Raw genomic sequence first — 12,588 nt, 5'->3', positions numbered from 1 at the left:
GAACAAGAACGACGACAACATTTCAAGCGATGGCGTTTCAAATCCGACCGTCCTGGCCTGTCGCAGCAATGACAAGAGATGACGATCCGACGACTACGGTACACCTTGCGTGCATTTCGATAGTACAACGCGTGACATTTTTTTCACGGGCTGGCCCCTCCAAGCTCGCACATGCCGTAGCTCCCACGAGTCGGGAGCGACACGGCGACCACAAATTGACTACGGTAGACCGAGGCTTGGCTCGTACGGCGTCGGGGGCGATGCTCATTGGAGCATGGGGATGCGACGATGGCTTTTTTTACGGCGTCTCGAACGTCGCAGCGGATAGGATACCCCTATATCTACTATCATCAAGGGTACATCTTGCCCATTGTGTGTTCGGATGCACATTGTACCGTCCGGCTGCGTCGCAACCCACGGACGACGAGACGACGTCACCACCCAAGACAATTTTGACACGTATCGAGGTATGTACACGGTGTCGCACCCAAACGTACACCATTGACACGCGCGAAGTGGTGACTTTTACTCGACCATAGCGAGTCGACCGCACGATTTTGTCCAACGAGTCGACCCGAGACCGAGAACCGGCAGAGGTGGGACGACCCGGTTCTTGCCACCGCTAGGAGCTTTTTCTCGCGATCTGTCGAAAGACCTATCAACAATTATGGTTGTGATCCCAGATACCTGGTGTCGTGCGGGCAGACGACAAATACTAGTCTGCTGCAGCGCAAGCAACGCCGCTCTCTGCACCTACCCGGTACACCCAAGCCGCAACCAGAAGCAATGCGTTCAAGAACGAGGGATTTCACCCATTGTTTCCCACGTATGGTCGACTACGTGTAGGTCTGAGCTTTTAAGGCCAAGGACTCTACGCAAGACTTGACGGACGGTCAAGAGAGCGCTTACGTCCATGCCGTAGGTGCATTATATGTTCCGTCATCAAAACGACCGCGCATGCCACGACGCTCGAACGCTTTAGTTCGAATGTTTGATAAACAAACCTAGGTTGCGCGACCGCATTACGGGGCCATGTCATCGACGCATCGAGGCAACGAGGCGCGGGAACGAGTCGACATCCAAGTACAGTACTGAGAGTACCAAGGATGAAATCCATTCCATCTTGAAATGGCAACCCAAGCTGCATGGAATTGCCAGCTACTCTAGGCTTCCGCAAGGTATGCCCCGACATATGCTACGCGTGCCATTGCAAAGCAACGCAACCTCATCCTGGCTTTGTAGAGATGTGCAAGGGTCCATAAAAAGCTTCGGAACCCTTGGACGTGCCAATTCGGGGCCTCGTAGGATTGTTGAGAGAACGCGGAAAGCCTGGCCAGTGGAAACGATCGAAAAGACAATATTCGTGATTTCGGATTTTCGCGTGCCACGGTGCGTTCTGCAGCTGAATACGGTGGGTTGCTCGCCCTGTCTGTTGAAGCGCCAGTGCATCAAAAAAAGGGAGGACGGTGCATTTTCAGGTATCTATCCTAGTCAGCCACCGCAGCGTTCCGAGCGAAAAAGCAAGCCAACCTGCAACATAGTAATACGTCAACCATCCAAAGGACGACCACGGGGCGTGGCGCAACACAGAGATCGTTGGACCGTGCTGGTGCATGGTCGCTTGCCTCGGCCATCCTCGTTGCCGGCGACGGTACATTCCACAGACGCGCAGCATCAACATCACCAATACTACGTGGCATCGATTGCGGTCTTCCAATTTGTGAACCAGCTGCAACAACTCCTATGTTTCACGACACAACCCGACCAACCCAACCAACACCAAGGATCGCGCGTCGTATTCAGTGGCTTTTCCCACTCTGTTCAACTCGCTGTGGAAGACACTCGATGTCTGCCAACGAATGCGCGTAGTCCACCCTTTCTACGGTCTACACACCAAAAGACAGTACCACGCCGTCTCATGGTCACCTCCACGGCGGTTCACAAATGACCTTGATCCGTTTGCATCTGAAATCTCAACACCTCAGCGTCACCGTCGTTCAACCCCACTGATTGGCCACTACATTTCATCCTGTCGTCGTCGTCGTCGCTTGCGTCACTACGACCGTGTGCGACGCGCCGGCGGCCACTTGCAGCAGGATGACCGTCTCGTCTGCGGCTGCGAGAACACGAGGCTCATCGAGTCGCGTCGCGCCGGTCACGTTGCCCAGTAGATCGCACTGCCCATGGACGTTGCTTCCCCATCCCTAGGACGTCCATGGAGTTTAAGCGCACCGAGAAGCGTCAAGACGCGCGCACCCAGACGCTACCGTCGCCCGCCGTCCACACAATGTGGTTGGCCCCACACGCCATCGTTCGCACGGCCGCTGGCACTGGCATGGGCGTGAGCCAGTGCTGTACGTTGGGCACATCGGGACACACAAGGCCCGCCGCGAGGACATGGCCCGACTTGAGCAGCACGCACGTATACGCCGCGCCACCGCCCACGTCGACGGGCTTTGCGTCGGCTGGTAGCACCACCTAGCCCCATGGTTGAAACGGTTTGCAGTCCGTCGAGTGGCAAGGCGTACGCGCAACGGCGACGACACATCCATTTCGGACCCGAGCCCGAGCCGACCGTCGCTGCCGCAGCCCCACGCAAAGAGCGTGCCATCCTACGCAGCGTGGACATGACGAGTGTAGGCGTTCCAACGTAGTACAGTGCTACCCGTGCAATGACCATCGAGTGGTAGGCGCCCGCCGCGATGCGCAGCGCAGCACCTGGTTCTGCCGTCTCGTCCAAGAGTTTTGGTGGCGTCACTCTCGAGCTCAGAGCATTTGCTTCCGCGTTGTTTTCGGCCGACCACGTGCTGGCAACGATGCTTGGACGCTACAAACTTGTCGAGACGCCGTCAAGCAGAGGCATCTACCGAGGCAGCGTCGTTTGCGACGGTGGTTTCGCGCCCGAGCTGGAAGAAACGATTGCAGCCCCACGAGAAGACCGCGCCTTGCGACGACATGGCGAGCGAGTGCGCGTCGCCGCACGCGACGGCGCTGATGTAGGCGCCCTGTAGGCCTTTTTTCGCAGCTCAGCGTGGCGTCTTTTACCAGAGACTACCTTGAACGCGACGCGGCGTGATGCTCATAAGCATTGCTGAGCTCGGGAGACCGAGCTGCCCGACGGTGTTGGTTCCTGCAGACATGTCAACATAATGAGAAGACAGGCGACGGGGGTAGCAAGAGAAACCCCAGGCAAAGACGTGGCCATTGATGTCGCAACTCAGCATATGAAACGCGCCGCACGCCACCTACACCATACAGTAAATCGACTCGGATCGAGTCGCGAACAGGGTTGGAACCTGCAACACTTTGGTGACGCCGACGACGCACTGCGGTTGCTCGACGTGGTTGATCGCTTGCGGGTACCCGAGCCGTCCACCATATGCATCGCCCCACGTCGCAACGGCCCCAGAGTCTAACCATGTTAGCAGCAGACGAGGTATAGAGACAGCGAAATACCTGAAACGGTAGCAAAGCACCGATGGCCGACGGCTACGTGGTACACAGCGCCTTCGACGCATATCGGATCGACGCGGCCCGTCACGTGCAGCACGGTCGGCGCGTCATCGGCCGTTGCTATCGCGTGGCGCACCTCTGGCAGCTCTGGGAGCGCCGTCTCTGCCGTCTCGTTGGATGTCGTCATGGTCGTTGTCAAGAGCCACTCGAGCGCCACTTGAAAGTTGGCCATTGTGAACCTATGTATCAATGTATCAATTTCACATCGTTCACGCACAATGGAGGCACCCAATGGCCGAGACGGTCGCCGGCACAAAGTGGTACTGCTCCATGTACTGCAGCATGGCGACAAACGGAAGACGACTGGAGGTGTTGCCGGCGCGGACGAGAATGTAAATGAGCTGGTCCAAGACGTCGTCCGTGCTCAAGTGAAACTCGCCTGGTGCCATCTTGATACATTGATACAAAAGACGATCGAGTACCGAGCGGCCACTTGTGCCGCATGAGCCGCGCATGGATCGCGTCTTGAACCGACTGCAGCACGCGCTTGAGCTGCAGTAGCATACCGAGCGGCGTTGTCTGCGTGTACGCGGCGAGGAGCAGTGCGATGGCTTCCGTGTGTTGACACTACCGATACATTCGTCCATGAGCACATGCATTGCATACGACGACAATCCGCTCGTCGCACCTGAAATTCGCGTCGGATCTTGAACGTCGACGGCGTCGCGAACCGTAAAGCGAACCACACGGCTTCGAGCTTGGCTTGGTCGGACGCACAGCTACACAAAAGCATTGGTGCAGAGACGCATGCGCGAGAAAGGACCTTGCTTCCAGTCGTGATAAAATCTTCGCATGGACTTGCTCGAGCAAGTACGACTCGACCGCTTGGTCCAGCTGCAGCGAGCGCTGGTGCGTGCGCGGGCCAAGGTCGAGCGTGCCATTCTCCAAAAGCAGCGCAGTGCTCTGTTGCCAGACGCGGAGAAGGCTTTCTGGACCAAACGCTGGATCTACGTGCCATCCAGTCGATACATGGATGATACTGCAGATCGCGTAATACGGGACGGCGGCAGTCGCTGCACTTGCTGGACAAAGTAGTCGAGCGACGCAAAGACAGACTCGGACTCGGGGTATGCGCGCATGATGGCAATGTACCGGCGATAGGTCATGGCGTCCATCTCGCCCATCTCGTCCGGCACGGCGACGCCGCCTTCGAGCGGCCGGTTGATGTGCACGAGGCTTATCTGCATTGCAAGATCGCACCTTGGTGTGCTGGCAGACAGTTTTACCTGTAGCGAGGGGTGCGGCCACTCTTCCGTCATGAGGATGCGGACGACGCGGGTATCGCGAAAGCCGGCTTTGGTATGGATGTGCGCGCCAACGACAGCGATCTGCTTGCCTAGTCGCCAGCTATGAGCCAAGGCGACGCGATCCAATGGCACCGTTGAGGCTGCGGTACTGGCCGACCTGCGCGTCCGGCAGCAGAAAGTGCGTCTGCAGCTGCGAAAGCGAGACCGCCGCTGTTAGCAGCGAGAGGCTTTGCGGTACGCACACGAGGCACTTGAGGCCGTCGGCGTCGCTCGTCTGCCGCATGCATTCGTCGACGAGCGCGTCGCAGTGGGCCGCAAAGGCCGCCAAGAACGGATGCGCCGAGCTCATGCCAGCGGATCGCGCGGTACAACCTGCGGAATTGTATTGTTTGGTGTCTTTTTGCAAAAGCAATCTATTTAATACAAATGTAGAGGTGTTTATTTCAAATGAAAGTATCCATAGATAGAGGTTTTATCAAAGCAAACATGTTAGATAACGTTAATAACGAAAAGAAGCAACGCACCCGGATCAGGCGCGGAACCGGCTGGTGCGGTAAAGATTCCACGATGCACATTGCAGAAGGACCTTTTGTTCTCGAGCCTTTCGCGCATGATAAGCTGCTTTCGCACGCGCGTCGTCGTCGTCGTCTGGATTAGAGTTCTAGACTCTCTCCAAGAACTCTGTTTCTTATAGTAACTGTAGTATGCTTGGACAACGTGTGCTATATCACATTGGCGACAACGTTGTCTACTGCATAGGAGGTGAAACCAGGTAAACGTGATTGTTGCGCGAACGGGAGATGGGTGTCAGATACTAGTACGGCACGGTCGCCGCTGCACCAGGCGTCGGACCAGCTTTTCTCGCACGCCAGCGTCCAATGGCTACAGGCGTTCAAAAGAGCTTGCCGTCGTCGTAGCAGCAGTAGACCGGATGAGCGACGCGTTGTTTTGCGTGCGGAACGTCCTGTCTTCGAGTAGCACGTTCTCGATGGAAGATTTCGCTGCGCATGTCGGTTTGTCCCGGTTTATCCCAGTATGTGGGCACATTGCCCCAACGCATCATACAAATATCGAGTGCATCCAAATGCTCTCTGGTCTTTGTCCCAACAGGTCGCAGATGATACCGGCGCAACTTCAACCAGGCCGGTGTCGCGACCTTTCGGTCACTCAGCATTTTGACTGCCACGACACACTCGACATTCAACCGACAGAAGACGATGACGAAGCCCCACGCACGGTACATGATGGGCGACAGCAACGCCGTGCTCACGCGCCAGCAGAGCCACATCTCGGCGCGCAGCATCCACGTCCTCCATACTGGCGCCAAGACGCCGACGACGTCTCCATTTTTTTGTGCCGGCAACGCTGGTCGTCGTCGCCGTCCTGCAGGGTGAGACCATTGACCTCTCGCACGCAACATTCGTACATCCGACAACAGTCGTCAAGGTCTATGCAATCCTCGGCGGCGTGCGCATCGTCTTGCCCCGGGGTGTACGCGTCGAGTCGAGTGGCATTGGCGTTGCGGGCTCTTTCAAGAGCGTGGTCCAAGGCGACTCGCTTTCACTAGAAGCACCGCTCGTGCAGATACGAGGTGTCTCGGTCCTCGGCAAAACCGCGCATAGCGTCAACCACAACGCGCCGCCCGTCGCGATGATGTACTCGTTCGAGAAGGCGACACATGCCGGGCATCACCCCTCGCTGCGTTCGGCGGCCCGCGCGTGAGCAAAGGACCTTAATTTATACTTTAGTTTGATTTTAATCTGTACTACATACACTTGAAATGCACCTCGAATCACTCTGACGTGAGCTTTTCGTTCGTACTTACAACGACTGATGGATTAAACCGTCCTGCCAACGTGAAGAAGCACGGAACGCGAAATGTCGTGATGCAAGATCGGGACTGTCGTTGCCGATACAGTGCCACTCGACCCTTGTTGCAGAAACGTACATCGTCCAGCGTCGTGAAGCAGGATTCAACAACCTATTCAACTAGATTGTTCGGACGTCCATGCAGTGCTTTGCGAGACGTCCAACCCACAGTCGGCCTGCAGGAAGGCGCCGCGTTGGGCTGGCGAAGCCGCAGGTTCGTTCCACCGACGATCAGATCTGCTTGAAGCTGGAAAGACGCAACTTTTTGAGCCAATCAGAGACTGCAATCGATGGCCGAGCCAATCGGCATGGATGATTGCACCTTCCAAACGCCATGACAGCAGCGACGACTACCATAGCCCGCAGCGACTGCGTCGCGCTCGACGCGTCCGATAAGCTCGCGCCGCTCCGCGACCTCTTCTTGCTTCCGCCCAATCAGATCTACCTCGACGGCAACTCGCTCGGCGTCTTGCCGACGGCCACGCCCGGTCGCCTCCAGGCGGTCATCGCCGACGAGTGGGGCACGGACCTCATCCGCAGCTGGAACAGCGCCGGCTGGATGGACTTGCCTAATCGCATTGGCGACAAGATCGGATCGCTCATCGGCGCGTCGCCAGGCCAAGTGGTTGTTGCCGACTCGACGTCGATCAACCTCTACAAGGTGCTTAGCGTCGCGCTTGCGTTGCAGCGTGCCGATGCGACCAAGACGACGATCTTGTCGGATGCGAGCATGTTTCCGAGCGATCTCTACGTTGCGGAAGGCTTGGCCAAGACGTGGAACCTCGAGCTTCAGCTGGTACCCACGTCCGACCTCCTTACTGCGATTGGGCCCCACACGGCCATTGTCCTCCTCACGCCCGTGAGCTACCGGACAGGCGAGCTCCTCGACATGCACCAATTCACGTCGGTGGCCCATGGCGCTGGCGCGCTCATGGTCTGGGACCTCGCGCACTCGGCGGGCGCCCACGTCGTCGACTTGCTCGGTTGCAACGCGGACTTTGCCATTGGGTGCGGCTACAAGTACCTCAACGGCGGCCCCGGTGCGCCTTCGTTCGTGTGGGCGCACCCTCGGCACGTCAACGTCGTGTCGCAGCCGCTGCAAGGCTGGCTCGGCCACGACACTCCGTTCGCGTTTGAAAATTCGTACACGCCGGCGCCCGGCATCCAGCGCTACGTGGCGGGCACACCGCCCGTGCTCAGCCTCGCGGCGCTCGAGTGCGGCGTCGATACCGTCCTCGCCGCATCGCCTCTCGGCGGCATGCTAGCCCTTCGGCAAAAGTCGCTGGCGCTCACCCGCCTCTTTATCGACTGCATCGCCGAGCGCTGTGGGGATGCGTTTGAGGTCGTGACGCCAATCGAGGACGCGCGCCGGGGCAGCCAAGTGAGCTTGCGCTTCTGTCGCGGCAGCGGCCAGGACGCGTATGCGATCGTCCAGGCGCTCATTGCCGAGCACAACGTCGTCGGTGACTTTCGCGCGCCGGACCTCGTGCGCTTTGGGTTCACGCCGCTCTACACGCGGTTTGTCGATGTGTTTGATGCGGCGCAGGCCATCGCGAGTGTGCTCGAGACGCGCGCGTACGAAGCGCAGGTGTACCAAGTGCGTGCGAAAGTGACATGATATCACGGCCATCAACAACGCGCCAAGGCGCTGATGTATGGACAGGGAGCGATTCGTGAACCGAGTGGTAGTATGATCAGAAGGTCAATACAACGTGCTGTGGTTGAAGTCGTTGCGTTGAGAAAACCAGCCTAGACATCTAAAGTCGTGCCGAGAAGCAGACGCAGGTGCTCGTCGGCTACCAATGCTAGCTATCATATATCTTGGGCATTTCAACTAAGATCAAGTCGAATGCAGCCCAAACGTCGAGTACAAGTCTATGTTCTGGACGACGTGGGGTTTCTCGGGCGTGTCGACTCGCTGCATTTGAGAGGGTGTTAACTAAAGCTCGACTCAAACTCGCCATCGCTTGTTCTCAGATTGTCGTCGTCGTCGTTGTGGACACACCGCAGTGACAACGGGATCCGAAGATTTGCGGCTCGTCCATGACGTAAGCCCGTACTCGTCGTGCCACTCTCGTCGTCTGAGTTCACGGCACAACATATGAAAAGTACTTGTCAGGCCCGTCGTTGGTACAGGCCGTGGTGGACCAAAGTTGATGGTGGACTGTCTGCGTCATGCTCTGAAATGTATTGGTTTCGAATTCTGTACTGTGCTTGCGAAGAATTGGTGCACTGCTCGGGCAATGATGACGCAATCGCCTTTGAGGAGCCTTACAAGACCTCAGCTCGTGGCCACGTGTGCTGTGTTGGATTTACATTGCAACCAACCAGTCAACACGTTGTATCTAGTGGTGCAATCTTGCGCGGTAAACTTCACACTTGCGAGCCCAACCAGAAGCTTTAACAACCAGAAGCTTTAACCAGACGTTGGCGCGCTCCCGCATGATAAACATATGTCGGCGGTCTGAGTCAGAGCCCATCTATGTGGTACCGCACCCAAGCTCGCCTAGTCACCCACTGCACAGCCCACTACACCGGCGTTTGCATTCGTCGAAGGCTCCAGCGCTGAACCAACACTGTTCACAATGGCGAGCGAGTTTTCATGGGGCAAAGCGCGTAGGCATTAGGTCTCTGTCTATCCACAAGTAGGACACGCCGACAGGCTTCTTTGTAAACGCTCTGCGATGCTACAATGCTCGACGACAAGATCTGTGCTGCTGCACATTCACACGGTTATCAGAACCGTGCCCAACTGGTGTTCTCAGAGTGTTCTCAGCACCACGTCGTCTCAGATGCTCTCGCACGCAGTCAATTGACATCACACTTTGGAATTGTCCATGAAGGTGCTCTACTGCCTCGCTGCGCTTCTCGCCGCCGTCTCGACGGTCACCGCCGCCGCCGACGACAAGCAGCGGACGCCCGAGCAAATCGCGGCCATTCAGGACGACGCGGATGTCAACCGCAAGTGCCACACGTCCAACGCCAACTACATCCCGTCGCTCACAAAGGGCAAGTACGTCGAGTCGGCTTTTCACAACTGCTTCCGCACGGACGCGCAGATCACGGAGCTTCTCGACGCATATGTCAAGCTCAACCCAAGCGTCTTTACCAAGTTTCCCGTGGGCGAGAGCTACAACAAGAAAACCTTGTTTGGCTACAAGCTGGCGGCGTCGCCGTCGGCCACGCAGGCCATCTACCTCCAGTCGCTCATCCACGCGCGCGAGTGGGCCACCGGGTCGTCCAACCTCTATGCGATCTCGGCGCTCCTGGACGACATCAACAATGGCAAAGTCGCAGGCTCGCTCCTCGAAACGTACGCCTTTTACACGGTCCCGATCGTCAACCTCGACGGGTACCAAATGAGCTGGAACGGCAACCGCTACCAGCGCAAGAACGCCAACGGCGTCGACCTCAACCGCAACTGGCCTGGCCCGTACGACGACCCGAACCCGCCCAAGCCCGCCGACGAGACGTACCCGGGCCCGTACCCGTGGAGCGAGCCAGAGACCAAGACGATTGGCTCGTGGCTGCTCAGCAAGAAGGGCGAGCTCGCGGGCTTGATCGACTTGCACTCGAACGCTGGCGCCATTTTGATCCCGGTCGGCGACACGAAGAACGCACTCCCGGGGGACACGGACGCGCGCCTCCTCGAAGCGTCGGGAACGGCCCTCGGCACGGCCATGGGCGGCGACTACGAGGTCGGCCGCAGCTACGAGATCCTCGGCTACATGGTCTACCACGGCACGCGCGACTGGGGCCTCCGCAACTTGGACAAGCCGACGCTGACGGTCGAGATGATTGGCGACGACTTTGTCGTACCCGCGTCGACGATCCGCGCCCGCGGCAAAGAGCTCTACGCCGGTCTCCAGACGTACGCCAAGGAGTGCACGATCTACAACGGCAAGAACTCGACGTCGTCCCCGACACCCGTTGTGACGCCGCGCCCGAGCTGCTAAGTGTTGCGCGTGTGTTGTCTCGTTTGTACAAACTCCATTTCTGTTTTTCTCTCTTTCTTGGCGACGGGTCCCGAGGACAATATTGTACACATGTTGTTGGAAGCGTCGCAGCTCGAGAGAACGCTATAATAGTGTAAACTACACTGGCCATGGGGCATGGCTGTCTCGATGGAGTCGCGGGCGCACAGGAACCCGACCCCTACCCTAGCCCTCTGAAACAGGTCCCGTGCCGGGTGAGCTGGTAGGAACTATTGAATGCGAAGCGTTGTTTACCGGTATTTGTGACGACGGCGCGTTGGCCTAGACAGAAGTCAACACGCGACATTCGCTGCGCTGCGGTGCGCAGACTTTTCCCGGGCCAACGCGCCGTCGTCGCTTGCTGCAGTCTTAGAGCGCTTTCACATTCGCACCTAATCGGAAAGTTGCGTGAATTTCCGTCAAGTACGCCGTCGTACTTTATCGAATTTGTTAACTTTTTTCAAGTATAACGTCTGGCGATGTGACAGCACTTAACGGGAATTCCTAATTCGCACTTAACAGGACGCATTTGGCGCGATATGATTGGCTCAGACCAATGAAACTGCGTTTCATTGGTCAAAATGGCTTGATATATAGCCAATGGGTTGGCCAGAATGTACGAATTAATCCCCTGGGATGCTAGTACACCACGTAAACGTTCCTACCAGGATAAACGGTGGGTAGGGTAAGTACGAGACTCATGCTCAGATGATTATCGATCAAGTTGATACAGTGTCTGTATTAATATTTCTCGCTTTCCAAATTAGTAGCGTGGCTTGTTCCAGACCCACTTGTTGCCCGAATATTTGATACCGTCAAGGACGGGGCACCCGCCGTGGAGGCTCATGGGATCGTTGACGCCGTTCGGGAGCATGCTAGCCAACCCTTGAGCCGCATTTCTGGATTAGATAGATACAAGTACCTGTAAAAGACGATGACTTTGCGCTTCTTTGGCGCGACTTTGAGGCCCTTTGTGCAGTCCTTCATGGAGTCGGGTAGCGGGAGGCCGCCGGCGCGCGGGAAGATCGTGTGGCCGCCGTCCGCGACGTCCGACATGTACCAAAAGACCGTGATCATGCGGTTCTTGAAGCCGTGGTGGATGCTTTCGACCACGTCCGGCGAATTCTGGTAGCTCTCGACTGGGAAATAGTCGGTGTGGTGATCGTACTTTTGGCTCTCCTCATAGCGCAGCACTTGAACATCTTCTTGGTGCGATACCGGCACTTTGATAAGGTCTTGGACGCGCTGGTCGATGCCCATGACGAGTGCGTGGCGGTGCGACGGCAGAAAATACGTCGTGCTTGTGCGCCACTCGGTCGCGGGCTTGCCAGCATCGCCGTCTTGCAGCGTCACACCTACCATTTTTGAGTATGAAGCGTTTATCGCATTTTCGTAGCCATAAAACCAAGAGCATTCTGCCTCGATTCAACGTACCCGACGGCGCCAAGTGCTCCTTGGAGAGGTCGAGGATCACGTCGATTTCATCGTCGCGCAGAAACTCTTCGACTGAAAACACGAGCGGCGTCATCGCGAGCGTCTCGAGGACCACGTCGCCGAGCCCGTGGAGGTTTGGAATGGTGCGCTTGTGGCCAATGTGGATACCCGGCCAGATGAACTGCCCGCCTTCAAACACATAGACGAGCGACGCGGCGTGGAGCTGGCTGAGCTGCCAGAGGCGGTCGCCCGTCGGCGAGAAGAAGGCCCAGCGCTGCTTGTACTTTTTTTCAATGTCGCTGGACGGAACTGACATCTTTAGCACCGACTCGAGCTCGGCGCGGAGCGCGCCCATGTCCAGCGCGGTCTCGAACGGCAGCGGCGCCGCGGTCGCAAGACCTTCCTTGTACGCGAGACCTTGCATGCTGTGTAGATGTGTGAGGCCATAATGCACCCCATAGAGCGTACGTATCGTGCGGCGTCTTGCGGATGCAGAGCACATGGAAGCCTTGGACTGGAAGGACGTCCGTCAAGTGGGCCGACGAGGCGGC

General features: G+C 57.4%; 5 protein-coding genes across 5 annotated transcripts; 3 read left to right on the top strand and 2 right to left on the bottom strand.

Moving 5' to 3' along the window:
* Positions 1-1,965: 1,965 nt before the first annotated feature.
* SPRG_14675 (hypothetical protein) lies at positions 1,966-5,109 on the bottom strand (the record flags this gene model as incomplete). The annotated part of the gene is made up of 16 exons (XM_012354082.1): positions 1,966-2,204; positions 2,257-2,478; positions 2,529-2,612; positions 2,666-2,827; positions 2,868-3,013; positions 3,056-3,130; positions 3,185-3,245; positions 3,297-3,412; positions 3,457-3,692; positions 3,742-3,892; positions 3,936-4,080; positions 4,142-4,232; positions 4,277-4,460; positions 4,511-4,694; positions 4,740-4,849; positions 4,893-5,109. 16 exons carry the CDS (start codon positions 5,107-5,109, stop codon positions 2,025-2,027), a joined length of 2,364 nt encoding a protein of 787 aa, XP_012209472.1. The 3' UTR covers positions 1,966-2,024.
* Positions 5,110-5,977: 868 nt separating this feature from the next.
* On the top strand, positions 5,978-6,482 carry SPRG_14674 (hypothetical protein; the record flags this gene model as incomplete). Its single annotated transcript, XM_012354081.1, has 2 exons — positions 5,978-6,067; positions 6,150-6,482. The coding sequence occupies 2 exons, from the start codon at positions 5,978-5,980 to the stop codon at positions 6,480-6,482; spliced, it is 423 nt and encodes a 140-aa protein (XP_012209471.1).
* Positions 6,483-6,951: 469 nt separating this feature from the next.
* SPRG_14673 (kynureninase) lies at positions 6,952-8,247 on the top strand (the record flags this gene model as incomplete). The annotated part of the gene is made up of 1 exon (XM_012354080.1): positions 6,952-8,247. Exon 1 carries the CDS (start codon positions 6,964-6,966, stop codon positions 8,245-8,247), a length of 1,284 nt encoding a protein of 427 aa, XP_012209470.1. The 5' UTR covers positions 6,952-6,963.
* Positions 8,248-9,466: 1,219 nt separating this feature from the next.
* On the top strand, positions 9,467-10,634 carry SPRG_14672 (hypothetical protein; the record flags this gene model as incomplete). Its single annotated transcript, XM_012354079.1, has 1 exon — positions 9,467-10,634. The coding sequence occupies one exon, from the start codon at positions 9,467-9,469 to the stop codon at positions 10,583-10,585; it is 1,119 nt and encodes a 372-aa protein (XP_012209469.1). The 3' UTR covers positions 10,586-10,634.
* Positions 10,635-11,321: 687 nt separating this feature from the next.
* Positions 11,322-12,461, bottom strand: SPRG_14671 (hypothetical protein; the record flags this gene model as incomplete). The annotated part of the gene is made up of 3 exons (XM_012354078.1): positions 11,322-11,478; positions 11,526-11,958; positions 12,038-12,461. 3 exons carry the CDS (start codon positions 12,459-12,461, stop codon positions 11,367-11,369), a joined length of 969 nt encoding a protein of 322 aa, XP_012209468.1. The 3' UTR covers positions 11,322-11,366.
* Between the last annotated feature and the right edge of the window lie 127 nt (positions 12,462-12,588).

Source organism: Saprolegnia parasitica, assembly GCF_000151545.1.
Source record: "Saprolegnia parasitica CBS 223.65 unplaced genomic scaffold supercont2.145, whole genome shotgun sequence".
In the NCBI taxonomy this organism is placed as follows: domain Eukaryota; phylum Oomycota; class Saprolegniomycetes; order Saprolegniales; family Saprolegniaceae; genus Saprolegnia; species Saprolegnia parasitica.
This window is presented reverse-complemented; position numbering and strand designations above follow the sequence as displayed.